At 40.6% G+C, this 13692-nt stretch overlaps 1 protein-coding gene across 1 annotated transcript in view; it reads left to right on the forward strand.

Moving 5' to 3' along the window:
* Positions 1-13692, forward strand: part of EGLN1 (egl-9 family hypoxia inducible factor 1) — a gene marked incomplete at its 5' end in the record, with an annotated part of 54346 nt that overhangs the window by 39832 nt on the left and 822 nt on the right. The window contains 3 exons of the mRNA XM_034663570.1: positions 6304-6423; positions 9710-9846; positions 12501-12568. Coding sequence (XP_034519461.1) covers positions 6304-6423; positions 9710-9846; positions 12501-12568 — 325 coding nt within the window. The remainder of the gene's footprint in view (positions 1-6303; positions 6424-9709; positions 9847-12500; positions 12569-13692) is intronic.

Consider the following 13692-nt stretch of genomic DNA (forward strand, 5'->3'; position numbering starts at 1 on the left):
GTGGTGGGTGGGTGCGCTTTTGGGATGGTTGGGGAAGAGACTTAAAAGGTAAGGTGTAGAATTGAAGAACACCGTATGTACCCCATGTGCGTTATTATGCGGGAGTCTGTGGCATTATAGCAGCTGGGGGAATCACGTTGGAGCCCATGTTAGAGTTTCATCTGAACTCCTCCAGACTGAGGACAGGCCTTACCGGAGCCAGAAGTTGAGGAAAAGTACAAACAGGGTGAGTGAGTTTTCCCTCTAGACTGCTTCAGTTCACATCCCACGTCCGCCACTTAGAGTCTCTGACTTGTGGTGAGATTTTTATTCTCATCGTAGTTCAGTTTTCTAAACTCTGAAATGGAGAGGTTAATTGTACCTACCTCATAAATTTGTTGTGAAGCCTAATCGAGAGCATCCATGCCTGGCTTGCAGTAAATTCTTACTGAATGTCCCCTGTCGATAGCCACAGAGGGCCGAGTGCTGTGTACACTTAGGCAGTACTTTTTAAGTAGACTTCACACCCAGCGTGGAGCCCAGTGTGTGTGTGGGGGACTCGAACTCAGGACTATGAGATCAAGACCTGAGCCGAGATCAAGAGTGTGTGTGTGGGGGACTCAAACTCAGGATTATGAGATCAAGACCTGAGCTGAAATCAAGAGTCTGACCCTTCACTGACTGAGCCACCTAGGCGCCCCAGGAGTACATTTTAATAGGATAAATTTTCAGATAGTACACCGTTTCCCCTCATTCAGGGAAAGTAATACTTTGATAGCCTGTAAAATTTTAGTTCTCTTAGCTTTGAATCAATGTTTTAAAATAATTCTGTTCAAAAAGGAAAATTTTTTTTAAAGTTTCCTGGTTCCACTTCATACTGAATACAAGTCTTCCAATGCCAGAAATAAATGTCTTCAGATTCCAGAGAGGTATCACAAACCTCTTCCTTCCTTTTATTCTCAGAGTGGAAAACAAATTTATGGTGTTTCTTATCTTAAGAACATCCTCAATCATGTATATTTTCATATCAAAAAGGAAAAAATAGTATTTAATTGTTTTGCTTCTGTTTAAATAGGCTTCTCCCGGTGGGAAATGGAAATATTTAAAGCTGGCATCTCAGAAAGATGGCAGATTCGGAACGTAGCTCGGATTATAAAGCAGCAGCTGCACTGTTTCCTTTTCAGGCAAATGCCTAGATTCTCCTGCGGTCCTCCAGCCCAGACCTTACCGGCATGCAGAGTCTTTTCTAGTCCTGCTTCTCCTGGGAAAGGACAGAAGGACAGCCAGGGAGTAGCACTTCAATCCGTAATAAGCCTCATTTTAATTTTTCTTGGTAGACATTAATGCATTTACTTACCCTTAGAACCGGTACATCCAGTGTAAATCTGTTGGAACAGTTTTATCTTTTATAGATGTGGCTTAGTCCATTTGGGCTGCTATTAAAACAACAACAAAAAATCCCAAATGGGTAGCTTATAAACCACAGAAATTTATTTGTTCACAGTCCTGGAGGCTGAAAAGTCCCAGATCAATGCCACCGTGCTGGTTACCTTCTGGCGAGGGCCTTCTTCCTGGTTCGTGGCCATCAACTTCCCACTGTGTCTTCCCATAGTTAGAAGGGGCAGGGATCCCTCCGGAGCCTCTTTTCTAAGTCACTAATCACATTCTTGAGGGCTCCACTCCTTATCTTAGCACCTCCCAAAGGCCTTTCCTGTAGCCATCATCTTTAGGGGTTAGGATTCCAACATGTGAATCTGGGGGACACACACACGTAGACCAAAGCAGTGTGCTTTATAATATCTTCCACATAAATCCTAGAATAAAGAAGCTGCCTTCTTAAAAGCTGCCCCACTGTCACTTAACTGTTTGCTGTATTTGTAATCTTCGGACACTTTGCTTTTTTCCCTTCACCTTTTCAAATGACATCTGTCCTTTAAAGAACCTTAGGTCTTATATGTAGCTCAAAGCCTCGTCCCCTTATTTTGTCCCACACGAATACTTCCTTTTCTCCCCCAAATTCTTTTTCTTATTTATACTACTCAGTTCATCATTTGTTTTGTGTGTACCCACTTTTTTTCTTTCCAGTTAAGTCCTTTCAGACAGATACCATAGCAGCCCTTGTTGTAGGGTGTTATGGTAGGTGTGCCATAAATACTTCTTTTCCACTTTTTTAAAAGGTTTTATTTAAGTTCCTGTTAATGCCATAAATATTTTTTAATGCTGTCAATGTCATTTAGACTCATAAGGTGCTGCTTATGAGTGGTTTTTAGTTGTTTTACCAAGAAATTAATAGAAAATAAAGTGAATTTACTGAAAGTATTGTGAATGTATGTTAGTTTTATGAATTATGAAGTGTGTTAGTTGCATATTAAAAGCAAGCAAAACAGGAACAGTAACATTAGAGCCTTCTTTACACAAATACATATATAAAATGCACCAAGAAAACAAAATTACCAATTAAGAAATAGAGCATGAATATTATTTCAAAACTGGAAAAGCTATGTTACATTTAAGGAACTTTAAATTTTGATGATGCAGATCATAGCTAAGGATAACTGTTTAAATATAAATACTGGTTGTAAACTGTGTAGCTGCCAGATGTCATGAGACTTAGAGAAACGCCCCTTTTTTTAAGTTTTCATTTGAATTTCAGCTAACATACAGGGTTATTGCCTTAGTTTCAGGTGTGCAGTATAGTGATTCAGCACTTCCATACATCACCCTGTGCTCATCACAACAAATGCTCTCCTAATTCCCCATACCTAGAGAAATAGCTTTGTATGTTTGCTACAGTCCCAGTGGAGAAGAGTCTCGCTCGGTACATGCGTCAGTTACTAAATGCAGTGTCACTGTGTCATTGGGCTGTGAAGTTACTTGAATAAATTCATGACCCTTCCAAACCTTTGCAGGCTTCTTACAGGGTTTCTGTTTCCCCAGTGACAGCCTGTTTTTCTGGGTGTGCTTAGGCTCTGTCATTCTCCCATACTCTCTACTTGTACAGGGGAAGGGCTTGTCTGTCCGTGTTCTGGGACTCTTAACTCCTGCCTTGCTTCCTTCTCAGTTATGTACCAGCATGCAGATAAATGCTGCCCCTAGTTGAAGGTTGGGGCAGAATCTGCTTGTTTGGCCTCTTCTCATTTCCCTGCATCCCTCCACCGGTCGCCACCCCCGGGTACCTCCACATAACCCAAGAGCTCCAAGGAAGGCAGTTTAGAAGTGACTGATACAGACAGATCCTATGTTGAGGCATAGTCCTGATGTCTGCAGTTCTGTTCTGGGGTGTCTGGCTCATCATGGCCAGTGTTGAGAAGCTCCTTTCCTCCATGATGCATGTTGTTAAAACTACTCCTTCACCTCGAATTTCCATTTTTGGAAAGCATTAACTCCATCCATTCCCTTCCATAGGGAGAAAATCTCAGAGCCATCCTTGACTCTTCTTACTCTCTACTTCCAATCCATTATCAGATCACGTTGGTTTTCTGCCTTTAGAATTCACCCCACTTTGCCACTGTGGGCAGACCGCCTTTTTGTTTCTCTCCTAGAAACTGCAGTAGCCTGCTAGCTGCCTTCTTTCTCTCCTTCCTCCCCACAGTCTCGAGTAGCAGTTAGTTATGTGGATTCTGAAACTGCATTGCCTGCGTTCATACCTGGCCCTACTGTTATAGACATTGTGAACATTAATTAGCCTTTCTGGGCTTCAGTTTCCTTTTTTTTTTTTTAAGATTTTATTTATTTATTTATTTGAGAGAGAGAGAGCACGAGCCGGAGCAGGGAGAAGGACAGAGGGAGAGAGAGAAGCTGACTCCCCGCTGAGTAGGGAGCCCGATGTGGGGCTTGATCCCAGGACCCTGATGATGACCTGAGCCAAACGCAGACGCATAACTGACTGAGCCCCCCAGGCACCCCCAGGGCCTCAGTTTCCTTAACAGTTAAATGAAGGTGAGGATGATGATACTATTACCTCATGTGGTTGTGCCAGATGAGTTAGTATACACAAATTTGTTAAAATAATGTGTGGCAAATAGTCAACATCCAAAAAAATAGGTAGTGGGTGATACGGCGGTTTTAGCACTTGCTAGCTTTTATTCATACAGAATTGAAACTGACCTTCTTAAAACATTGTTCAGATGTATCTCCGTTGGCTTCCTGTCACTTTTAGAGCAGTATCCAAGGGCCTGACCATGGCTTGCTGAACCCTCCCTAGTTTGCCCTTGCTCATTCTAGTCCGGCTAGCCTGCGGTGGTTTTCCACTTGGCCCAGTCACTTCTGCCTTTGCTCTCATTTTCCCTCAGCCAGAAATGCTGACCCCACAGATATTTGCACAACTTCCACTCCCTTCATTGAAGTCTCTGCTCAGATGTGAGCCCCTCACATAGGTCTTCCTTGAACTCTATTCTAGAAATCATTGTTGTTTTCTGTGTCCTTCAACTTTATGAAAAGATAACTACCTAACAGTATATCTTACATGTTTGTTCATTGGTTATTTATTCACCACACTAGGTTCCCTAATAAATGAAAGCAAGAGACTCTGTTTTGTTCATCATTGTAGTCACCCCCAACCCCCCACCAAGGCCTTTCAGGTACGTAGTTGGTGCTCAGGAGGTGTTTGCTATGGGATGGGTGGATTGGGGTGGGGTGAGGTAGATGAACAAAGAAAGATTTTCCCCTTTGTTCGTTGCACAAGAGATGCTTAGGTTACCAGATAGTTGGAGAGGCCTGAGTGAACTTTTTTGAGATGAGACCACTTTAGGGAAGAGTTCAGGTTGGGTTTTTTGGTTTTTTTGGTTTTCCATTCTTTTTGTGGATAAGAATGTATCACGTAATTTAATCATCTTTATTAATCACAGGTGGGTTAATTGCACTGTTAAACTGGTATCTTCTTATACATCCTGTTCAAGGTCTGTTGCATGTGCCTAACCTTAGCAGCTAGTGACAGGGAAATTGAGTTTATCTTTTATTGAGCATTATTAAATCCACTAAACCCATGCTGTTCTGCCTGTTATTAACAACCTCAAGTCCCAAGAGGAAGCATTTAAGTCTATCTTAGAGACATGAATATTCACCAAAAATTCTGCTTCTGAAAGAGCAGTAGGTCCAGGGTGTCTATGAAAATATGATTTTTTTTTAAGCTTTCAGGTTTAAAATGCTTCCTAGTTTCTCAGAGATGGAACACTGAGTTACCTATTCACAAATCAGTTGAATATGATTTTTAAAAATTAGCATTTGCCTTTTATCTTAAATAATGATGTAATTTCATTACTGTTTGATAGCTTTATACTAATTCATTGACACTACTGACCTGTTGACTTCAATACATGAAGAAATTGGAGAAATAAAAGATTTCAGGAATGGGGCGGCTGGGTGGCTTAGTCGTTAAGCGTCTGCCTTCGGCTCAGGGCGTGATCCCGGCGTTATGGGATCGAGCCCCACATCGGGCTCCTCTGCTGGGCCTGCTTCTTCCTCTCCCACTCCCCCCTGCTTGTGTTCCCTCTCTCGCTGCCTCTCTCTCTCTCTGTCAAATAAATAAATAAAATCTTTAAAAAAAAAAAAAAAGATTTCAGGAATAAGTGGTAACATTGATCTTTATTTTGTTTTCTTCATAATTCCTGAGGTTTTTTTCTGTTAAATCACTCTTTCTAATTTCAGTTGATTAGCATGTACTGCAGTCTTAGAACATGTGAGTTCTTCAGGTGTGTCTCATTTTGGACCTCTTTCCCACCTTCATGCTGAGTACCCAACAGTCTTCTGAACTGCTTCTTGTGTAATGTGAGCAAAAATGACTTTCTGGCTTGGAGAGGAATTAGTCACGTGCTAATTTGTCACTTAGCCTTTTTTTTTTTTTTTTAATCACTGACGTTAAATGATGACTATTTGGAGTTGACCTTCTAAATTCAGAGACAGTGTCAGATGAGGTGTTTGGCTCTCAGACAGAGATGCAGGTGTTCTGCAGTGATCTCAGGGAGGATAGAAGTCTCCCACGGAGCAGAACAAAAACTCACCTGATCGTGATTATCAGTATGAATAAGGATCCTGAAGGTGTGTCCTACAATCCTTCTGGCCTCCGATTCCCCCAGGTCGGTCTTTCCCTTCATTGCAAAGCGGAACTCACCAGGCCTTGCGTTATTTACCAACCTACCCTTGTATTCTTTCTAAGTGTCAACATAGGCTATCTTTTCCTCTCCTTATGTACAAAATACGATTTTTATTTAGAAGAAGTTAAGTGTAAGAGTAGCCAAAAATCACAGATTTCTTTTATAAGCTGTTTTGCCTTTTTATTCCTAAATGTATAGAGTTTTAAAATCATTGTCATCATTATTATTACAGGCCATGGTTGCTTGTTATCCAGGCAATGGAACGGGTTATGTACGTCATGTTGATAATCCAAATGGAGATGGAAGATGTGTGACGTGTATATATTATCTTAATAAAGACTGGGATGCCAAGGTATGCAACTTAATTGACCATTTATTTTTTTCCCCATAGCTATTAAGACTCATACTCCTCTTAGGGAGACTGTCTTTACTTTAACATATAGAATAGTTAAAAAATTTCTTAGATTTGTTTCAATTTTGGGTATTGAGAGTGGATCTTTGTAAAGTGAAACATAATAATATTATCTCAAAAAGTGGATTCCCTTATTCTCAGATATTGAGGCATGCAGCCAAAACTTAACTTTTTTTGTTTGTTGTTGTTCTGTTTTGTTTTGTTTTGTTTTTTAAGTAAGCTCTACGCCCATCGTGGGGCTCGAACTCACGACTCCGAGATCAAGAGTCGCATGCTCCACCGACTGAGCCAGCCAGGTGCCCCCCAGAATTTAACTGTTACCAAAATGTATTTCATTAAAGTATATACCTTTTAATAGCTTTTATAAAAAAAAAAAAAACTCCTCTGAGGATAATTGTTTTATAACGGCTTTTGAGAGAGAGTATGTATAAACAACTATTGTGGATTATTTCCTACTTATTCCTGTTGCAGAGATCTTATCTGGCATTGGGTTATTGAATCAAATATTGGAGGCAGGATTCCTTCTTTTCCTGATATGGAAAAAATCGAGAAGTTTATCAATACTTACAAATCCTTTAAAACCAATTAGAGTGTACAATACATTTAATTTTCTCTTGTTTTAAATATTTATTTCCTTAATATTGGCCTGAGTTTCACTTGAGTTTAAGTGATTGAAACTTCAGAAGTATGTCTTGCTTTCTTATTGTTTTGGAGGTTGTCTAAACTAATTTTTGGTTGATTTTTAGAAATCCTTATTTACTGTTATTGAAGCAAAATATTCAAATAGAAAAGTGAACACAGTGTATATAGCCCAGTGGATTTTCACAGCATGAACCCACCTCTGTAGCCAGGGCAATTTTTAAAAATCAAATAACCTTTAAAACACTTTCCCCCTGACACAAATATAGACACAGAAATGAAAACTGCCAAGTCTTAAATATGTAAAAACCTAGTCCTGTCCTAAAACTTAGGATATGCTCTCAGTGCTCCAGTAATCTTTCTGTGTCATACTGATTTGAAGATTCTCCTCTGTCCGAGTTCAAAAGAGAGAGAAGGTTTACTGCTAAGTAGATAAAGTAAATTTCGAGGCATTCTGTCAACAAGCATGGTTTTTCCATTACTGCTTTCAGGGTTTAAAATAGAGACATAAATCTGGTCATTCACCTTTAGCCCCATGCACAGAACAGATATTGGTGTAACTTTGGTTAAAACTAAAAATGTATTTTTTTCCCCAATTTTGTGAATATCTTGAAAGCTAGAAATATGTTTGAGCAACTCCTAACTTCTGTATTTTGTTAGGTTCTTTCTAGGCTGATCTTTTAATTTTGATCTGACCTAGCCAAGGTCATTAATACACAGTTTTTATATTAGTGCATAAGCTGAAAAAAGTCCTTAGATTTTTGTATGTAGAACTGAAAACTTCTTTGCAAGATTACCCTGAATATGTGCAGTGTGTTGGACATTGTTCTGGGTGCTGGAGATGGAGCAGAAATAGAAATAGCCTTCATAGAGCCTGGGGTCTAGTGGAGGGTAGAGATCAGTAGATTAACAATGACAACTGGTTATGCCCAGTGCAGGACAGATTGCTGTGGGACCGTGTGGAGGGCCACCTAATTCAGGGGTCAGGAAATATTTCCCAGAGGAAAATTGGAAGCTTTAATTATCTCTTTTTAAACATTTTCGGCAGATCACCTGTGATATTCCCAGTGACTCCAGTCAGAGGTCAGGGGGAAGAAAAGGATGTGTTCTTGGTCACAGTCTAGAGATTCTTTAGATGTTTGCATGAGTGCCATGGGAATCAGTCTGAACAGAGCCTAAGGTGGGCAAGGGTACAAGTAGCTTGAATTTAACTTAAGAATGAGCCCGATAAACAGCTTGTCTAACAACAGATTTCTAGGCTCAGCCTCCATGATGTCTTGATTAAGTATTTCCTTTCAGTTTAAGCATCTACCTGCTTAGGAGTTTAGTTCTTTAAGGGTAAAGAGCTACTCAGTTGTGGGTGGGTTTTGCCTTGCTTTAATTCCCCCCAGATTGTAAATACCACGAGGACAACATCTGTGTACATTATTCCCTACTCTGTGCCTGGGGTTCGCTTCAGGTCCCAGAACACTCAGTCGGTATTGGAATGAATAGGTGAGTCCATCTAATCCCAAATAGAGACACATGTGTATTTGGGTAAATCGTAATTATCCTTTCTGGATGGAATCCAGTTCTGTAAACAGGTAGCCATCAGTCTGTCAGCATTAGTCTAGAAAGGGAGAGCTATAATCTATAACAATATTTCTGTAACAATGACCACAGTGATGATGGTGGTGACAATAAATGATGACACTTTCTACTGATATAGTTGAATTCTTTATTTTTTTTTAAAGATTTTATTTATTTATTCATTAGAGACAGAGAGGCAGAGGGAGAAGCAGACTTCCCGTGGAGCAGGGAGCCCAATGTGGGGCTTGGTCCCAGGACCCCAAGATCATGACCTGAGCTGAAGGCAGACGCTTAGACTGAGCCACCCAGGTGTCCCCAGTTGAATTTAAATAAGAGTCATTAAACTTGTGGCTGTCTTATTAATTACTGTTGAACCTTAAAATACAATAAATAGGGGGCGCCTGGGTGGCACGGCGGTTAAGCGTCTGCCTTTGGCTCAGGGCATGATCCCGGCGTTATGGGATCGAGCCCCACATCAGGCTCCTCCGATATGAGCCTGCTTCTTCCTCTCCCATTCCACCTGCTTGTGTTCCCTCTCTCGCTGGCTGTCTCTATCTCTGTCAAATAAATAAATAAAATCTTAAAAAAAAATAAAATAAATAACAATACAATAAACCATTTATTTGACATCACCATTTATAGTAATTTAGTCAAGATGATTTGAAACAGACACATTTTTAAATAGGCTAATTAAGCCCATCATAAGCATACCTAAATAAGAAACATGTACTAGTTTTTAAAACGTGGTTCCAAGTGTCATTTTAAGCCTTTTGAATTCAGCTAATACTCCTCTGTTTCGTCAGTATTTCCAGAAATCCCTAAAACAAGAAATGAATTTTTCCTTATATCAGTGCATGTACTTGAAATCTCAACTCCTCTTCATCCCTTGTTATTTGAGATACATTTGCGAATTACCCAACTAAGAATTTGGATGCTGAAATGATCTTTTTTCCCCTCCCTAAATTTCATTTTATAGTGTTCTTACTCTCATACTTACATATTTGGCTCTTTTCTGTAGGTAAGTGGAGGTATACTTCGAATTTTTCCAGAAGGCAAAGCCCAGTTTGCTGACATTGAACCCAAATTTGATAGACTGCTGTTTTTCTGGTCTGACCGTCGCAACCCTCATGAAGTACAACCAGCATATTCTACAAGGTAGTATTCCTTTTAAGAAAACAATTGGTAAAGAGTATGGTAGGAGAGGAGGGGATAGATAGGATATACTTGAGAGTTTTCTAGTGAGTATCTTCCTGTTCTTAAGTTACCTTTATCATAATGCTTCAGTCGTAACTACTTTAATTTGAATAATTTTATTTACGATTTATTCCCAGTTAATGCTAAATGTTTATGACTTTCTTTGCGTAACCACTTCCATTCGGGGTGAGAAATGGAAGTACAGGCCCGTCCTTTCTCCAGACCTCTAACTATAATCCGTTCTGATTCTGTGAGAGGGCTAACTTGGGGGGACAGAAAGGTTCAATAGAGAAAGAAAAGGACAGCTTTTCAGAAGCAGCGAGGGAGGAAGATGAGAAGGATAATGTAGAAAAATTAAACAAAGCAGAAAAATTAGAGGCACCCGGAGAGTAGAAATGAAGAAGAAAAAAGAAAAGCTGCCATGTGTGGGAATTAATGTTCGAAAAATAACCCATTAGCTTTAATAATAAGCATCTCTGAGCCTTATTACACTTTTTGACACCTTCTACATTGAAATGTTTAGAGTCCTAAAATAGAAGTTGCAGGCATTGTTATAAATATTTGTAGAAATATCACACTATTTTGCAAATACCTATTTTTCATTGTAGAAGGGACTTTGAATCTTGTGATAGTGAGTTACTGGCCTGCAGTTGTTAGGTCTGGTCTAGCCATAGTTACACTGGGAGAAGAGCTGGCTTTTCCTGGTGATACTAGGCATGGGCCAGCCCCAGTGAGGCTCAAATTCCGAAGACTTTATTGTCACCTCTTTTTTCTTGTTTTCCTTCCCTTCCCTTCCCTTTCCCCTTCCCTTCCCCCTTTCCTTTCCTTTCCTTTCCTTTCCTTTCCTTTCCTTTCCTTTCCTTTCCTTTCCTTTCCGCCTTCCCTTCCACCCAACATGGAGCTCAGACTCATGACCCCCAAGATGAAGAGTCGCACACTCTACCAACTGAGCCAGCCAGACACTCCTTTTTAACTTGCTTCTTTCTGAGCTGTGTTGCCTTTAACCCTAATTCACATAGTGAGTAGCAGGCTGAGTAGTTTGTGACTAGAGATCCTAAGAAGCTGTGAATGGAAACCAGGGCGGGATTCTATCCCGTCACACGATGTCCCCCCCCACACCCCGCAATCCAAGTGCCCATCTCTGTCCCTGCTGCTTCTTTAAAACCCTTTTTGACCTAGAAGCTGCTTTATAGACCTTCCCTTTTATGGAATCTTGAGTATGGTTTGCTTGTATCATTTCTAGATAAAGAAATGATAAACATTTTTAGTTAGTAAATGCCAGACAATTGTGGAGGATAGATATTACAGGACCTGGAGGAGGGAGAAAATGGTGTTAATTGGAATAGATGGAATAGATGGGCCAGGTGTCACAGTGAAAAGAGGAGCTCAGCAGGGAGCAGAATGACCAGAAGCAAGGAGTAGGGCAGTGTTAGGGAAGCCCTGGGAGAAAGGTCAAGATCGTTGAAGTTCAAGACTTTAATTACTAAGTAACTGAAAGTTTGGGGCATGGGCAAAAGAGAGAAAATTATCTATCTGTGCTCCTTTCCCATTCCCAAGGCCACCTGGGAAAATAGAAGAGGCTACATGGAAGGAGCAGAATCTGGAAGTCAGGAGGCTAGACTTTGACCTCAGCATCCTCACTCAGCAGCTGAGTGATCTGTGGGCCTCACTTTCCCCATTTGTCTGGACTCCCAGACTCTGACTCTATCCTGCCTTTGACTCCTTCCTTCAGATACATTACCTGGTTCAGGTCTGTCACATGCACACCCCCCCACCCCACCCCAGGGAGCACTGGCCAGAATCTGCAAGATACTTTAACTAACTGTTGGGTCCTATGAAGGAATTACCATGTGTGGTGTGTTTTTACTTCCTATAGTGTGTGTACAGTTCCCCCAGTATTGGGACCAGGAGCTATAACTGGGTGCTTTGTAGTGTTTAATAAACCAAAGATTCTTCCTTTATTTGTGGAACAAGCTATTCCAAATAAGTGAAATTTTCAGAGGAATAAAAACTATTAGCTATATAAACTTTAAATGTCAAAACACAGTGTAAGTATTTTGATAAAAATCCCCAAAACTCTTTGCATAATTTAACTCTCTCTTGACGACTCCAGGTTATAAAATTATAAACATCCACTGTTGGTCTTCGCTGTCATACAGGGATGTCCTCAGAAGCTGTTGGAACTGTGAGCCGTCCCTTTGGCCACAGGACCCTAGGCCTCGGGGTCCTTCTCTGCTTCTCTTTTCTTCTTTGAGAACTTGTGCTAGTGATACTGTGCTTTTTCTGTCGAGGCCATTCTTTTACCTTCTTACTGTCTGTTTCTGATCTGCTGCAGGCTCACAAAACAGAAAATCAAGTAGGTTAAGTAGGTATTAAGAAAATCATAAAAACTCCTCAACTTTGCAACGTCCATTTTAGCTGCTCCTGGTTCTCTGCTGTACCCTCGAGCATCAAGGTTACTGGAGAGGTGGGTTGTTGCTGCGCTCAGTTACCCTCTGATACCATTCAGTTGAAGCATTGTTTTGGCATTACACACGTTAGTAGACCATTGCAAGAGCATACCACTATTTTTCCCCAGTACGACCATTCTTACCCTATTCTAAATTTTCTTTTAGGTACGCAATAACTGTTTGGTATTTTGATGCAGATGAGAGAGCACGAGCTAAAGTAAAATATCTAACAGGTAAACGTTATTTGGGGCCAGGGTATATGGCAAGGCAGGTGCCCCGCAGTCCTGCGGTGCTGTCCGTGAGCGCAAACACGGTGTTTATTAACTCCACAAAGACTTGCTCCTTGTTTTTGTCAGATTCCTTAATTCCCTTATGTAAAAGGGATCTCAGGTCATCTTCATTGTTCTCTTTAACCAACAACATTGTCTAAAGATGAGGAAAGTTTGGGGCAAGAAACCTGAGAAAATGATTCAAATACAAGCTGAGTTTCTCTGTGATTACCCTTTCCAGTCACCGGCTGGCAACTCGTGGTAGCTGCCATCTGGCTTCCTCGCATTTTCCCGTTAGAAGGAAGTCAATAAATACCCTTTCCTTTTTAAATGTACATGCTCTAAAGAATATCTGGGTCTTCCATGTTGAATGTGGACATGAAGAAAATGAATGCAGAGGAGATGAATTGAAATGCCAAAATCAATAAGTCAGACAGGCATGTCGAGGCCGTCCCTGCCAGCCAGTGGTGTCCACAGATCAGCACACTTGAACCAAATCTGAAGATCCTTCAGGGTGCCAGCCCCCCCCCCCCAATCTCCACCATGAACTGTCTCCTGAGAGCAGGGGATCTTAGTTTCCCCTCGGATGGACCACTTCCCTCTTTTCTTTAACCCCACTTTATATTTCCAAAAGTCTGCTCAGTACTCACATTACTGATTCACTGTATTTTCATGAGCCATTGATAATCCCACATCAACCTTTTGTAGAATTATAAAGTTGGATGTGCATTGCTTTTTTATGTATTTTTACAGCTGTTATTTGTGGCAGAACCGTAGTGGTGTGCTTTCAGTGACGCTGAACACACTGCTGTTTTGTAGCAATTCGTATTCCTTTTCAAGTAAAAAGGAGTAAAATTATTATCTCTGTAGAGAATGGCTTTTCCTTCTGAAGGTTTACCAGTTCAGAGTAACGCTTTCATTCTAACAGTGCTGCGGGGTAGCGAGTGTGACAGTTTTCCAATGAGGTATGTGTGCAAAGCTGAGGCACTGTGCACACTGTTAGGAGGGGAGCAGTAGCAGAATGACAAAAGCTCTCTGGTGCTTAATGAATGAATGAATAATAATAATAATTTTTTTTTTTTTTTTTT

This window comes from Ailuropoda melanoleuca, chromosome 6 (assembly GCF_002007445.2).
Source record: "Ailuropoda melanoleuca isolate Jingjing chromosome 6, ASM200744v2, whole genome shotgun sequence".
Lineage (NCBI taxonomy): Eukaryota > Metazoa > Chordata > Mammalia > Carnivora > Ursidae > Ailuropoda > Ailuropoda melanoleuca.